This window comes from Pinus tabuliformis, chromosome 9 (genome assembly GCF_031772625.1).
Source record: "Pinus tabuliformis cultivar Carrire ecotype Pingquan chromosome 9, CPIR1, whole genome shotgun sequence".
Lineage (NCBI taxonomy): Eukaryota > Viridiplantae > Streptophyta > Pinopsida > Pinales > Pinaceae > Pinus > Pinus tabuliformis.
This window is the reverse complement of record NC_142307.1, coordinates 1,727,264,421-1,727,279,295: the sequence shown is the minus strand read 5'-3', so window position 1 is coordinate 1,727,279,295 and position 14,875 is coordinate 1,727,264,421. Positions and strand designations below refer to the sequence as shown.

General features: G+C 37.2%; 1 protein-coding gene across 1 annotated transcript; it reads right to left on the bottom strand.

Moving 5' to 3' along the window:
* Positions 1–2,551: 2,551 nt before the first annotated feature.
* On the bottom strand, positions 2,552–3,642 carry LOC149155614 (uncharacterized). Its single transcript, XM_089440831.1, has one exon. The coding sequence runs from the start codon at positions 3,314–3,316 to the stop codon at positions 2,882–2,884; it is 435 nt and encodes a 144-aa protein (XP_089296957.1). The 5' UTR covers positions 3,317–3,642; the 3' UTR covers positions 2,552–2,881.
* Positions 3,643–14,875: the final 11,233 nt, after the last annotated feature.

Sequence of the window (14,875 nt, the reverse complement as noted above, 5' to 3'; positions counted from 1 at the left end):
CTCTTTTTTTTAATCCTCCCCTCACCGGAATTTATTACATAAATCAATATGTTTTTAATGCAAAATCATGACAATATTATGGCTAGAAAATTAATTATATAACACAATCATAACGTTGATACCCAAACTTTTTCTTCAACTTAGATACCCAAATATCTAAATCCAGAAAATATATACTTTACTGAATTGACCTACATTTACTTTTTAACCCGCTATTAAAAAAACCATGTCATCATTGCAAAATTCATTTCGCAAGGATGACACATGAAACCACATCATGAATTTGCATGGGGTAGGTTTAAGAATAATCCTGATTGTTAAGAATTAGGATTGAAGTTTTTTCCTGTGTTCTAAAATGACATTAAAAAGTCCACACTGTCCGGGTTTCTTGTGATAGCCAGTACATGAAAAAACATATAAAGATTTCAGGTGCATGAAAAGAAGTAATTTGATGTGATAGCTCACATGTGAATTGATGCTTGAAAATCCTCTGGTCAAAGTTTGTTGGGCTCAATGAGTGTTATGGCCAAAGTGATGTGAAAGAAAGTATTGAAACAGGGTTAATTTATCATTTTATAATATGCAGTTGGACCCATTTCTTTGTCTCTGCCTTCCAGATTTGATGTAAATGATTTAGCAAGGTGTAAAGGGGAACCCCCACGTTGGCTTAGTGGTCAGTGGGGAACCCAAATTTAGATTAGTGGTGGGCATGATGGCAGGACTGTCCCCATTGTTTGACATATGGAGGGCAAGTGGGTTTTGTGAGCCCATTTTTAGAATCCTCTAGGCCTCAGGCCTCAGGTCCTTTAATGACAGCAAGAATGGAATTCTGTACGCAGCTCAACATTCTGTGAACTTCACCACAACCTTTGAAGTCATTGCTTCTGAATGATATTTTAATATTTACATGAATGAAACTCCGTACACAGCTCAACATTCTGTCAACTTTTGGTAAACTATGAAATCATTGTTTTTTAATGGCTTTTAAAATTTACATAAATATGAGTGATAGTAGACTTCACAGTTTATTATATGGTTAGAGATTTCGGGAATAGCACTGTGTAATATGTATTATCTGTGTAATTTTTCAGTGACTTCCATAATTCATCACAAAATTTTTTTGGTTCGTGATCTTTTTGATCCCTGATGATAAATAGAATCACCATCCAAAACTTTAGACAGATCATACATATTACCAAAAATCTCTAACATTACATAAACATGTAAATTGGTTTGTGTACCTTTCAAAATTTTCATACAAATGTAAAATGGTTTCATTTCATTCTTTACTTTAGGTACATTGAGAATCTGAAATCCATCGAGTCAACTATATCAGAATTTATTTTGACATATGCTTCAGCTGCGCATTTTGTTATTCGAACTTCTGATCCATTACAAAACATAATAAGCTTCTTCCACCAACTCTCTACAAATTATTCAATTACAGAAGTTATGACCAGCTGCAAAAGTGTAGAATTTGAACTCTAAATTGATCTAAAATGATAATTCGTATATAGTCCATAACCCAACTGAAATCTTATAAATTATATATTAATAGAGATCCATCTAAACAGGGTCTGAAATGCATTCTAAGTTGTCAGGTTGAAGCTGACAGGTCTGAGATGCATTCAAAGTTGTCAGGTTGAAACTTGCATATTCTGAATTTTAACATTTGATAAGAGTGTCAATTTGTGTTCTGTAAATCCAAGATATGCATCATTGGACTTGTACATATTTATTAAAGTTGATGAATCACTCTCATTCACTCATTCTCATTTTCAAATTGTAAAATGCATCTCATTTCTCTGTAATAATTTTTGAATGCTTTCTTGATTGGTGGGGTATATCATCACTCTCATCCACCCCTCCTCAAATTGTAAAATACATTTTTTTGCTTCTCTGTGTAATAATTCTTGAATGCTTTCTTGCTTTATTGGAGAAAATCATCCCCTCATCCACCTATGCCCAAAGTGTAAAATACATATTATTTTTCCATGCAAACATACAAAATAAAGTCAAATAGACATTCTTATGTTTCAGCTTGAAGTTGGTGGATCACCTCACCTGAACTCAGCATTTAGAATGGACCTTGCTTATCTGTGTAAACATATAAAAGAAAATTTAAAATACATTAGGTGCCAGAGAAGTTTCTTGAATAAGTTGTCGATCTCCAACTAGCTAATGTTTGGGTTTTGGATCTGAGTTCTTTATTATCACATTTCGATTTCTATGTTGTATTAAGCGGCAACCTGAAATAACATACAATCAAAATATGAAATATATTATGTTTTAGAATCCCATGGATATGGATCTTACCCTTGGACCTGGGCAGGTTCACACTGTCATTAATTGATTCATTCTTATAGCTTGCTTTGTAGACTTGTTATAAAGTAGGAATCCCACGGAAATGGTTTATTATCGACTAATCACCTCTCAGCCTGTATGGATTTTGGCTCTGCTTTATCTGCTACTATATTTTGATTCATGTTGTATTTAGCACATCAAAGAAATTTAGAAGGAAAACCATGACAATGTATGACAAGTACACGAGTTTAGGAAAACCAATGTTTCATAGAAATACTGATCAATTCTACATTCAACGTTTTCATACTTTGGTAAGTGACAACCAAGAGCTAAACATCCAGCTAACATCCCCACCACTTTTAACAGAATCTCAGAAACCCATATTTATCCATGCATAGCCATCTGCAAGCAGCAAATGGCCTACCCATACAGCAAATAGCAAACCCATCAAGGCCCCACCCTTGCAGGGTTTTAAAACAAATTCTGTTAAACCACCAAACCCATGAAACCAACTAATACATACTGAACACTAATAGCTTACAGTTAAACAAAATAGTTAGGCCTGCACCAATGTACTTCACTGCTGCTGTTTGACATCCACACTGGTGGTGCAAGCCAGAAGCCAATGGAAGACAGCACTCATAAAAGCATTGAAAGCTTCCAGAGACCTAGCTCTCAGTTTCCTCAAGAGACACATTACTCTCTTGGGCCTCCAAATCTTCATCTTTCTCTTAGCTCTCTCATAACACTTCTTTGTTTTCTCTGCCACAGTCTCCTTCTTAGAGAAAGTGTAACTCCTGATATACATTTGTCTGCAAGTGTAGATGCTCTCCTTATATGCTCTCATGGGCTTCTTAATCATACGGTTGTCCTCCTTCATACCCAAAACGCGAACAAACTCTGCCTCTGAGTCTGGCCATTGGTATAAGCTCAGGAAGCTGAATCTCACAGGAGCCTCTACATCCAGGCAGCCTGCAACACAGCTCAAACTCAAACTCATATTGGAATTCATGATAACAGAGCAAAATAGGATATTTATTTATCCTCTCAGGAGACTCTGTAGATGTAATGTACAGTCTACAATAATCTCCTCTTATAAACAGAAGTCATGCATGCATGCATCAAGCAAATCCTTGAGCAGCTTCTGCAAATCTAAATCCAAATGAAGAAGCAATGGAATGGACAGAATGTACTAGAATTGCCATGTGGGTTGTTCATGTGGCTTCATGAACAGTGAAGAAATGAGGAGGTGGTGTATGGAAGGGCATCATTGCACTGGGTACTACCATGGATATATACACCAAGATTCATTTAAAAAACAGGAAAGTGAGAACATGGGTTCTATCATTTTTTTCCACTGTTTGACCTCAGAGCCCCAGGAATCAAACACATAATCTTTCAAAGTATAGGCGGGCCACTCCGCTGCCTTGATGTACACGCAGGCTATACCAAATTCTATGATTTAACGGAATTATTAGACCACTGGTCCCTCTTCCGGCACATATATTCCTTTCAGTGGTTCAAATTTCCCTTTCCCATGATGAATCCATTGTATTATGGTTTATGATGGCACGTGATTAGCCTTTCCATAACCTTAGCCTGCTCGAGTGTAGGGACAACCTTCTCCATAGAGCAGGTAATGCATTGGTGACTGTAATTGGTATATATGTTTGTTAGGGTTTTAAGGTAACAACCTTCTCCATGGGGAATGTAATGCGTGGGCGACTGTCATTAGTTAGGGGTTTGAGGCAGGTTGTATTATTGGTATGAGGAATCAATTAATCGGTTGATAGTAAATAATTTATAATAATTAAAATGAACTAAAATATACAATTGACTTAATTAAAACAAGTTAAATGATTTATTTAATATTATATATAATATTTTATTTTTATTATTCATCTTTTCCCGATGTAAGGTAGTATCAATTACTTTTCATTATTTTAGTATCGATTTAATAATTCATTTTATTTTTTTTTTGTATTTTTTCTTCACTCTTGATTTTTCAGTTGATATGTATATATTCTCAAATAATATTATACATTTACAAAGTATGTATATCCAAATTCTTAAATTTAATCAAGGTTATGTTATTTTGTATCTTTGATTATAAGTTTAACAAAACTTTATTAATATTTTTATTAAGACTTTCATTATTGTGATAATTTTAATTAAGATTTTGTTTCTTAAAATAATCTTAATCTGCTATATAAATGTGTCAATTCCTTATTTTAATGTAAATTCTACACAGATATGTAAACATGTGTGTTAAATAAAGTTGGTAAACATATTTTTCATGTTTTATTCTTCTTTTTAATCATAGGAACCGGTAACTTATTGGAGTGATCTAGGTTAGGTCTTGCCTACCATTATAACCCAAAAGTATATCCAACATCCTAGAAGTTAGATATACCAATAACTTATGACTTAAGGACCCAAGCATCTCGAAGAACATTGGAGTGGACCTCTATCAAAGGGGCATCTACCCTTTATCACAACAAGCCAACATATCACTTGTAAGGCCCTCCCTTTGCAATGATTAAAGTAGCCTAGTCATGAGCGCTATAATGAACAAATTATAAATGATAACTATCGGAATCAATGACAATGCAAATATTACAATACACAAAAATGTATAAGCAACTATACAAACTTCCCGTTGATCTACTCCATGATGTAAATTAAAGAATAATTAAACAAATTACACTTATTAAATTATAGAATGAAAACAAAAAATATATACAATGTGAAAAAGAAAATTTGAAATATTTTAATGTTTGTATTATTAGGTAAATGTTCTATATAATATTATGTATTAAAAATAAAGAAAAATAAAAAAATAATTCATAATATTATTTTCTTCAATATCTAATACTATGTATCATATACAATATATATTTAAAAGAATTTTCATTCAATTACTAAAACAATTCAATTTTATAACGGTTAATGTATGCATGAAAATTCATTCTTTTAACACATTAATTAATATTTTTAGTACATTCACTTTAAATATATACACAAAATTTTAAATATATAGACAAAGTATAAAACTTAACCACACTAGATATTTATATTTATAGGTACATTATATATCAAATATCTTTGAAAATTTGGAACACTACTCCATACAAAGGTGTTGTCCTTTAACTCCTCTTCTCAATGATGATGGGAATATGATAAGACCATTACAGTCTACACATGAAAAAGAATAGGGTAGTGGCCTCCCCTTTGGCTCCCCTCCAGCGTCGACCGTCTTCTCCTCTTGTCACGCTCTGCCTCCCATTAGGCCCCACTTGATTGGAATCTAGATTAGGGGCAAAAATTTGCTCAAAAATCAAAGTGCTCAGAATCGATCAAAACCTGAACGACAACGCCCGTCTCGGTGATACGATCCCAATGCAACTTGTTTCTCTCAAAACAAAGTTCGTATGAGAAAGTTAGAGCTTGTTGTTCATTTGGTCAAACTGAGAAAATTTGGTGACTGGGATGCTGACTAGGCATCCGTCCAACCTAGTCAGCAAACAAATATTCCAAGGAATATTCTTAGAATATTCCCACAGGTGGACCAACTGGATCATGCCACTTGGCGGCACATTATTGGTCACAACATATTTGGTGGACCAATGAGAGGGTGACACATGGCAAGTCTGGAGGCTGCCACATGCCCTCTCAAAGGTCGAGGATCGTGCCACTTGGTGGCACATTATTGGTCACAATATATTTGGTGGACCAATGAGAGGGTGATACGTGGCAAGTCTGGACGCTGCCACATGCCTTCTCAAAGGTTGGTTAAAAGTTTATATGGCAAGCTGGGGAGTCAAACACGTGACCTCACCTAAACAAGTGCCATGTCTTACCGCCATACCACAACCTTATGTCTTAACATGTAAAGGACGCAATTACTATTTAAATGTTAAATGCGTTGAGGTTTGGAGTTAACTGCTAGCAGTAACCGCTAGCATGTGACTAATCTCAAAACACTAACCGCCAGCATTTAATGTTAACCACTAGCGGTCACGTAACTGCCAAGAAATACTAACTGCCAGCGTGTGACCAACATCGATGCTAACCACTAGCATTTTATGCTAACTGCCAGATTAATGCGCTAAGCGGGATTAGTGCTAATTAATTTGTGTTTATCAATTAATTAATTTTGGATAAGTTTGGCGAAGCTTTTAGCGGGTTCGCTAAATCCGGAACTAACTCCAAATTTGGTGGAGTTAACTGGAGTTTCTCCAGATTTAGTGGAGATTTCTTAGGAAAAACAAAAGAAACCATAACTTTGGTAGTTTTCGACCAATTTTGGCTCAAAAAGAGCCATTCCTAGATGATTTGGATGCTCTGAACACAATGGAATAGGTTGCAGAGATAGAAAGTTACTTTTGTATGTGATTTTGCTACGTTTAAGTTTAAGGAAGCCTAGGGCCACCAAGAGAGGAGGTCAAGCCTAGATCAACTAAAGTCCAATTATAGAGCTTGGAGAGTCATTTTTGGGTTTTTTGGGTCTTCTAAATCCAATGGAGTAGGTTGCAAAGCCATTGGAGCACTGTAGGTGCATGCAATCAGATAATTTACCATTAATCCAAAGAGGGCCTAGCCATTGAAGCAGGTCCAAGGAGATGTAGCCCAGGAGGGGTGAACTCCTTTATCAGCTTTGTGTTATGAGTTTGATGTGTTTTATTTCTCTGCAATTTACTTGTTGTATATGTGTTTTAAACAACTAATTAACCTCATAAATTGCTCATAAAAGACACAAAACTTGACACAATCCTTCACATTATTGTTAATTTGAGACGATCCTAAACACATTTTAAATTACTAATGAGGGAACTTGCATAGCATTAACAAGTTTGCCCAACATTTCAGATCACCAATCCCCAACGCTCGTCTGCGGCCTCACCCCTCCTCCTCTTGTCCCATCAGCCTCCTCCCATGCCCGCACCCTCCGCCACCCTACATTAACTACAAATAGGCATTCAAACTGCTCCCTCCCTCCAATTCTCGTTCGCACGCCTTACTCTAGAGCTCCCCTATGACCAAAGTTGAAGAGTGCCACAATTCTCCCCTACAACTAGAGTTTTCACATTAGAGCGCCATAGTTCTTCCGGTCGGCTGATAATTGCTCCAAATTCCGGTATGAACTTTGAATGCATTTGATCTAATTGTTTTTCGACCGAACACAAAAGAAGTCCTTTCATTGTGGAATTGATACTGTAAACAATAGACACTGCAATGGGAAATGGGGGGAAAATTGAATAATGTGCTCTCTATTTATTTGCAAGTACAATTAAAGTGGACTGTGGGGGCAAATCCCCTTCCTCGACTTCCTCACATGTCAATCCTCCATCTAAAAATTCTTCAAACGACCTTCTAAATCATAAGTTCCATTGCTAATTTCTCTTTACTCCATTGAATCAATCCATCCAGCTAAATCAAATCGTTGGGAACCCATTTTTAAAAAAATGTGCATGTGTCTAAATAATATCATCAACATACATCCACTTTAATCATGGATCTAATAAGCACAAGGAGGGATAATAAGCTCAAGGACTTATCTAAGTTGGAAATATCCACATTGCAACAACATCAACCATGATTTCATGACAAGTTACTTGACACTAAGATGAATGTTAAAGAAAGCAAGTGTTTTTACAAGACATTTAATTAGTATTGCTACATTATTTAATAAAACTATGACTTCGGTGGTCACATCCCACACATCATTTACAAACTTTTCTTCTAATGCTATTTACTGTACAAATAAACATGTTATGTTAGTAGCTAGCAAGGACTATTATAACAATATGGAGAAGGGAAACATACCAATAAACTAATTTCTGGTAACAATGCAATTTAAAATATTGAGTCCTTTAACAACCTCGAGCTTCTCTTGTCAGTTAAACGAGTGTTGCTTATTTCATATATTTCCTGTATTGACTGCTTTTGATTTTTCTGTGTCATTTCTAAATTGTTTCATCTTTTTCCTTAAATAGGATAAATTACAAGATAAGATAAAGATCTCTCTTATTTAGTTCAAAAAATATCTTGAGAAAAATTTAAAAAGATTAAAATTGCCATGAAATTCACCTTCCAATAAAATGGTCCTATGTAGCGTTGATGTTAAGTAATGTTCTCATTCTAACATTGATTGGATTGACATGGTGTATGCTTAACTAGAAACAAAGTAGAGATTGCAGTAGTGGAAGAGTTTTCATGGCTTGGTGGTCATTACATAAGCTTTGCTCACAAATGGATAAACACATCATGCAACATTAAGTCTTGGAATCCTATGGATAAAATGTGTGATGTCTAGATACCTTTTTTCATATTCTCCCAAGCAATGACAGGAGTTCCACCCCATATACACTTGGTTTTCAATATTGTTTTTTTTTGTATAATGCCTAAGCATATGGGGAGAGACCATAGGTTTGATGGGTTGCTTAAGTGGCTACACTAGTTATATGACTTAGCCTAGTAGAAACACCTGACACATGTTATAATAAGGTAGGAAGAATAAGTCACTTGAAAAATAACATAGTGAAAATAAAATCTCTTGTGTAGTTATTCTTTTTCTATTTGACATGGAGTTGATGTGTATAATGACAAGATTTTGAAGTTCCCATGCACTCCTAATAAGAGCACATGTCCCTGAGTTGGAGCCAAGTGTTACCCCTCTTCTTAGCAGGGGTATTCAGATGCATTGTTTGATGAGTGGAATGGTTTTGATAGTGTATCATGACACTTTTGCGTGGGTAGCTTCATTCCAAGTTTTTGGATTTTTCACATTTTTTTAGGAAGATCCCATATTTCAAGGTATTGGTCACACACCCTTCGAGACATTTTGGACCTATTTATGCATACATGGACCTCATCTATCCATGCCATGTGGAAGAATCTTGAGAGACCTCTTCATTTGTCATTTTGTGAGATGATCTTGACTTGTTAGAGGGCCGACCCATACACGTGGATGCTACAATAGTGGTAGGGTTTATTCAAAGCTTGATATGATGAAGGAGGGTCATTTGAGTGACCTTTTATTTTTAACAAATGACGTGGCAATTACCTAAAATGACTTGGATAATGATCTAGAGACATAGCTTGAAGACTAATGAGTTTAGTTTGAAGGCCATCCCCATATACTTAGATGTCACATGGTTGTTGGGGTATTTCTTGACTAATTTATGACTTGAAAAGTCAATTTCATACTTCATGGAAGTGCCTTGAGTTGAGATATGGGCATGGAAAATCATTAGAGACTTATTTTAAAATACAAAAAATTTCTTAAAACATATGAATGGTGAAAGGAGAGCAATCACATGAGAAGAATAGAGAGGCAACAACACAAGAATCTTTGAAATCCTTTAAAACTTCTGCATAGAGGAAAATTGTATTAATCTGTTGAAATCACAACATGCACAAGGTTTTCTAGGAAAATTTGGAACCTTTCTTCCTTCACCTTCAAAAATTATATATAATACACTTTAATTGAGGTCCATAATATTCATAAAGATGTGTCTAATTTAACATTACAAAATCTTATACATTATTTAAAATAGTGCTTGATCTCTAATCTAGATACTCCGTATGTACTAGATAAAACCTAGGCATATAATTGAGAGAAAATCATTAAAAATCATCGAGATGCTTGCTGTCTTTTGGAGGAAAATCTGGCAAAGATCACTGGAAATAATGTACTCTTGGAAATATGCAAAAATACCTCAACTATTTGCATGAAATCTCTATATTTTGAGGCACTAAAGTCAGATCCCTTATTTGTCAAAGTGACTGGGCTATGAGAGAGCACATTTCCTCATCCATACCTTCTTGAATTGATCCCATAACCTTTTCTTAATATAAAACTGTTATATGGCTTGGAAAAAACCCTAGGGTTAAAAACTCCAAGCTTCCCCTGTTCAGCTTTCAATAACCTTTGCTGCCACTACAAGGATTCTCAACTTATCCTTCTTGGCCATTGTCCTGGTGATTCTCTTTCCTTTCCTCTACATGCTTTTGGCAACTGTTGGATCTTGTTGTGCAGATTTTGCTCGAAGCCCCTCCTTAGCTCTAGTAGACTCTACTTCCTCCTCACTGTTAATGAAAATTGGATCCTTTAGCTTGGGATTTAGTTTAGCCTTCAACCCCAGCCTTAGTTTTTTTGTGGGCCTGGTTCGTGGCCTTCTTGAGTATTCTACTCCATGGTGAAAACATTCAGTATCTTCACTCTTCTTTCCACCTTACTCCATGGTTTCATCTTTCTTATTCTCTTGTACTTCTGCCTAGTGTCATCTAGTCCTCCTACTATAAACCCTAGGGATTTTCCTACTGTTAGGATTTTCTATGGCTTATGTAGCAGCGTGATGATTTCTCTCGGCTTGTGTAGCCAAAGCCCTTTCCTTCTTATTTTTTCTAGGAAATGGATTCCCCAATACCCTCCTTCTCGACTATTGTGGTTGCTTGTTTTACTGATGGAGGTACATGATTTGGATTAAGATATGGTGGTATACATCACGGGGATGTAAAACCCTCCTTTTTCTTGCACATACCACCATTTTAATTAAACTTTGTTGCAGGTAAAAAGGGAGATTCGTCTTGTTGAAACCGGCCAGGTGTACCAAAAATCTCATGTGATATAAAAATACCTTAGAGAATTGACCATCACATGTCAAATAAAGTTGAATCATCCACATAGGGTGTTCCCACTCTGGTTTTGAAAATGTTACTGTGGACCCCAGTTCTCCAACAAGGGTCATAACAATCGTCTTTTAGGGAGAAATTAAGGTTCACCCCTTGTACCATCTTCCTTTTGAACCATCTCTCCCCTTCAGTCGATGTTTCCATTTTCCTTCATAATAATTTCCTCTGTTACTGGAAACCATAGCCCCTGAACCCTAGCACTAGTACCATCAAAGGAGTCAATGAAATTAAAAGTGAGTTTAAGTTTATCCCTAGTGAACAGGTGAAAGATAGGCTCCCAACCCACTTCTTGTAGGTTTTAACCCCGTACAGAAATTACCTGCATACGAATTCTAAAACACAGAAAATAAATAATGCGAGAGCAGAACACATAAAACACATATACGCAGAGATTTTCCCCTGGATCCCAAAATCGAGACTACCAACTTGATTTTTCATTATGTTCCTTTCAATGTTATAATACATATTTATACATGCCGAAGCATCCAATACCATGGACCGAAAACCATCGCGTCCAATACCATGGACCGAAAACCTTTGCATCCAAAAAACATGTGCGAAAATCATGCACAAAACCATAGGTGGGTCCGCCCAACCTAACATAGGGTCCAAAACCAAAATTTTGTAAAGTGGGGTTATGGGTGCCCCTCAAACCCCTTGTTAACTACGTGGAAAGAATATAACACAACCCAACATTCTCCCACTTGTTGTTTTCTTTCCATATGGGGCCACAAGAGAGCTTAGTCATTTTTCCAGCCCTGAAATGCCCATTGTCTCTCTACACCAAGAGAAATTCTCAGAGCTCACAGATTTTGTCAATGCATCTGCAATATTCTTCAAAGTGTCCACCTTTACCAGCAACACCTTTTTGTCTTCTATCACATCCCTCACAAAGTGATACTGAACATCAATGTGCTTTGTCTTTGAATGATATGCGGGGTTCTTTGCCATGAAAATTGAACTTTGGCTGTCACAGTCTATCCTTATAGCTCCCTGTACTAACCCCATACTTGAACACAATCTCTGCAACCAAACTGCTTCCTTGCTTGCATGAGTGGCCGCCATGTATTCTGCCTCTGTAGTTGATAATGCCACTACAGATTGTTTCTTACTCATCTAACTGACTGCACCTCCAAATAGGTTAAACAGATACCCACTTGTAGATCTTCTCTGATCCAGATCTCCAGCCTAGTTTGCATCAACAAAGCCACAAATATCCAACATTCTGTCCAATCCTGATCTTCCTTATTAGCACAAACCATAATCACTAGTGCCACGCAAATACCTGAAAACCCGCTTCACTGTTGTCCAATGCTCCTTTCCTGGTTTTAACATAAACCTGCTCAATACTCCCACTGCATGTGCAATGTCTGGTCTAGTACAGACCATTGCATACATCAGGCTACCGACTGCACTTGCATATGGAACACGGGACATGTCCTCTTCCTCTTCTTGTGTCTTGGGACATTGTTCAACAGATAACCTCACACCTACAGGAATAGGAACCTTCACCGGTTTACTATCCTGCATATTAAACCTCCACAGTATTGTCTCGACATACTTCCTCTGGTTTAACCAAAGCTTCCTCTTTGTCCAATCTCTTTTAATTTCCATGCCCAAAATAGAGTTTGCAGCACCAATATCTTTCATGTCGAATTTGGAGGACAATTGGGTCTTCAAATCTTGGATAATTTCTTTGTCATTTCCAACTAGCAACATATCATCCACATACAAGACCAGATAAATAACACGGTCACCAATTAATTTAAAGTACACACAGTGATCTGCTTTGCTTATGGTGAAGCCAAGTCCCCGTATAAATGTATCAAATTTCTGATACCACATCCTTGGTGACTGTTTTAACCCATACCGAGACTTCTTTAACTTGCATACCAGTTCTTTCTTACCCTTCGCTGCAAAGCCTTCAGGTTGCTTCATGTATATTTCCTCTTCCAGATCCCCGTGAAGAAATGTTGTCTTCACATCCATCTGTTCTACCTCAAAATCGAAAACAACAACAATAGCTCAAAGTAATCTAATAGAAGTTACCTTGGCAACAACAGAGAAAATATCACCATAATCAATTCCCGACACCTGGGAATAACCTTTTGCTACCAACCGAGCTTTGTATTTCTCCACTTCTCCTTCTGCATTTGCCTTCTTTTTGAACACCCATTTGTTGCCAATGGGTTTCCTTCCAGCTGGCAACTCCACCAGATCCCAAGCCTCATTTTTGTGCGAAGACACCATTTCTTCAACCATGGCCTCTTTCCAGAGTTTTCCATCCTCTGATTCTACTGCTTCCTTCACAGTTCTGGGATCATCGTCAGTAATAGATAAAGCAAAATTTAAACAGAAAGCAGATGGACTATACCTTTCAAGCTGCCTTATTTCTCGAACTGATCTTCTCATAGCCGGAGTTTGTGGCTCTTCATCTTCTGATTCCTCCTCTGTTGTAGAGTCTGATTCTTCCTCCTTTAGTCAAACTCTATCTTCTCAGGTTCATGTTTAATAACATCTTTCACCTCTCTGAACACCACATCTCGGCTGTACACAACCTTCCGTGTGACTGGGTTCCAAAGCTTATAACCCTTCAAACCATCCTTATACCCAATAAAGATTCACTTTTCAGATTTACTATCCAACTTGGTTTGTTTCTCCTTTGGAACATGTACATATGCATCACATCCAAATACCCTCCGATGTGAAAGAGAGGGTTTCCTACCAGTCCATACCTCTTGTGGAGTCTTATCCTCCACTGCTGACGAAGGTGACATGTTGACCAAGTAACATGCAATATCCACCACCTCTGCCCAGAATTCCTGTCCTAACTCGGCACCACTGAGCATGCTTCTTGCCCTTTCCATCAACGTCTTGTTCATTCTTTCTGCAACTACATTTTGCTGAGGTGTATATGGAGTAGTTTTCTGCCGTGATATACCACACTTCTTACAGAATTCTTCAAATTCCTTGCTGCAAAACTCTCCACCATTATCTGTCCTCAGCACCTTTATCTTCTTCTCTGTTTGATTTTCCACAAGAGCCTTAAATTATTTAAACTTGTCAAAGACTTCAGATTTCTTCTTAAGGAAATATATCCATGTATTCCTCAAGAAGTCATCTATAAATGATACATAGTACACAGACTTACCCAGTGATGGAACCTTCACAGGTCCAAACACGTCGTTGTGCACAAGCTCTAATATCTGTTTCACCCTCTTACTACCAGAGGGAAAACTCACCCGATTCTGCTTCCCATATACACAATTTTCACAGAAATCAAAATCTAGAGAGCTATTACTCATACCTTTACCATGAAGTATTCGAAGGCCCTTCTCTCCAATATGTCCAAGCCTTTGATGCCACAACATGGTCTTCTCTCCAGAGACCACTAGATTTTCTACTCCACTTTCAGGAACCAGAGAACTATTGCACCCATCAATAACAGTTCTACCTTGCAGCTTGTACAGAGTTCCAATCCGAAATCCCCGCATCAATACCAGTGCTCCCCGAACCATCTTGCATGTATCCTTCTCGAACACTGTTTTTACACCTGCATCATCCAACTTGCTTACAAAAATCAGATTTCTGGCCAATGTAGGAATATGCAGAACACCTGGAAGTGTTCTAACCCTTCCACCTTGCAACTTCAACTTTACTTTTCCGCGACCAATGATTCTAGCCTTCCTATCATCCCCTAAGAAGGCATCACCACCATCGTATTTCTCATACTCGCAGAACCACTCTCTATGGGGAGTGAAGTGAAAGGATGCACCTGAGTCAATCAACCATGCCTCGTGATCTGCATGTGTACTTGAAGAAGCCAAGTACACATCCCCACCTTCATCTAAGGTGGTTTTCGCCTCTGCAGAAG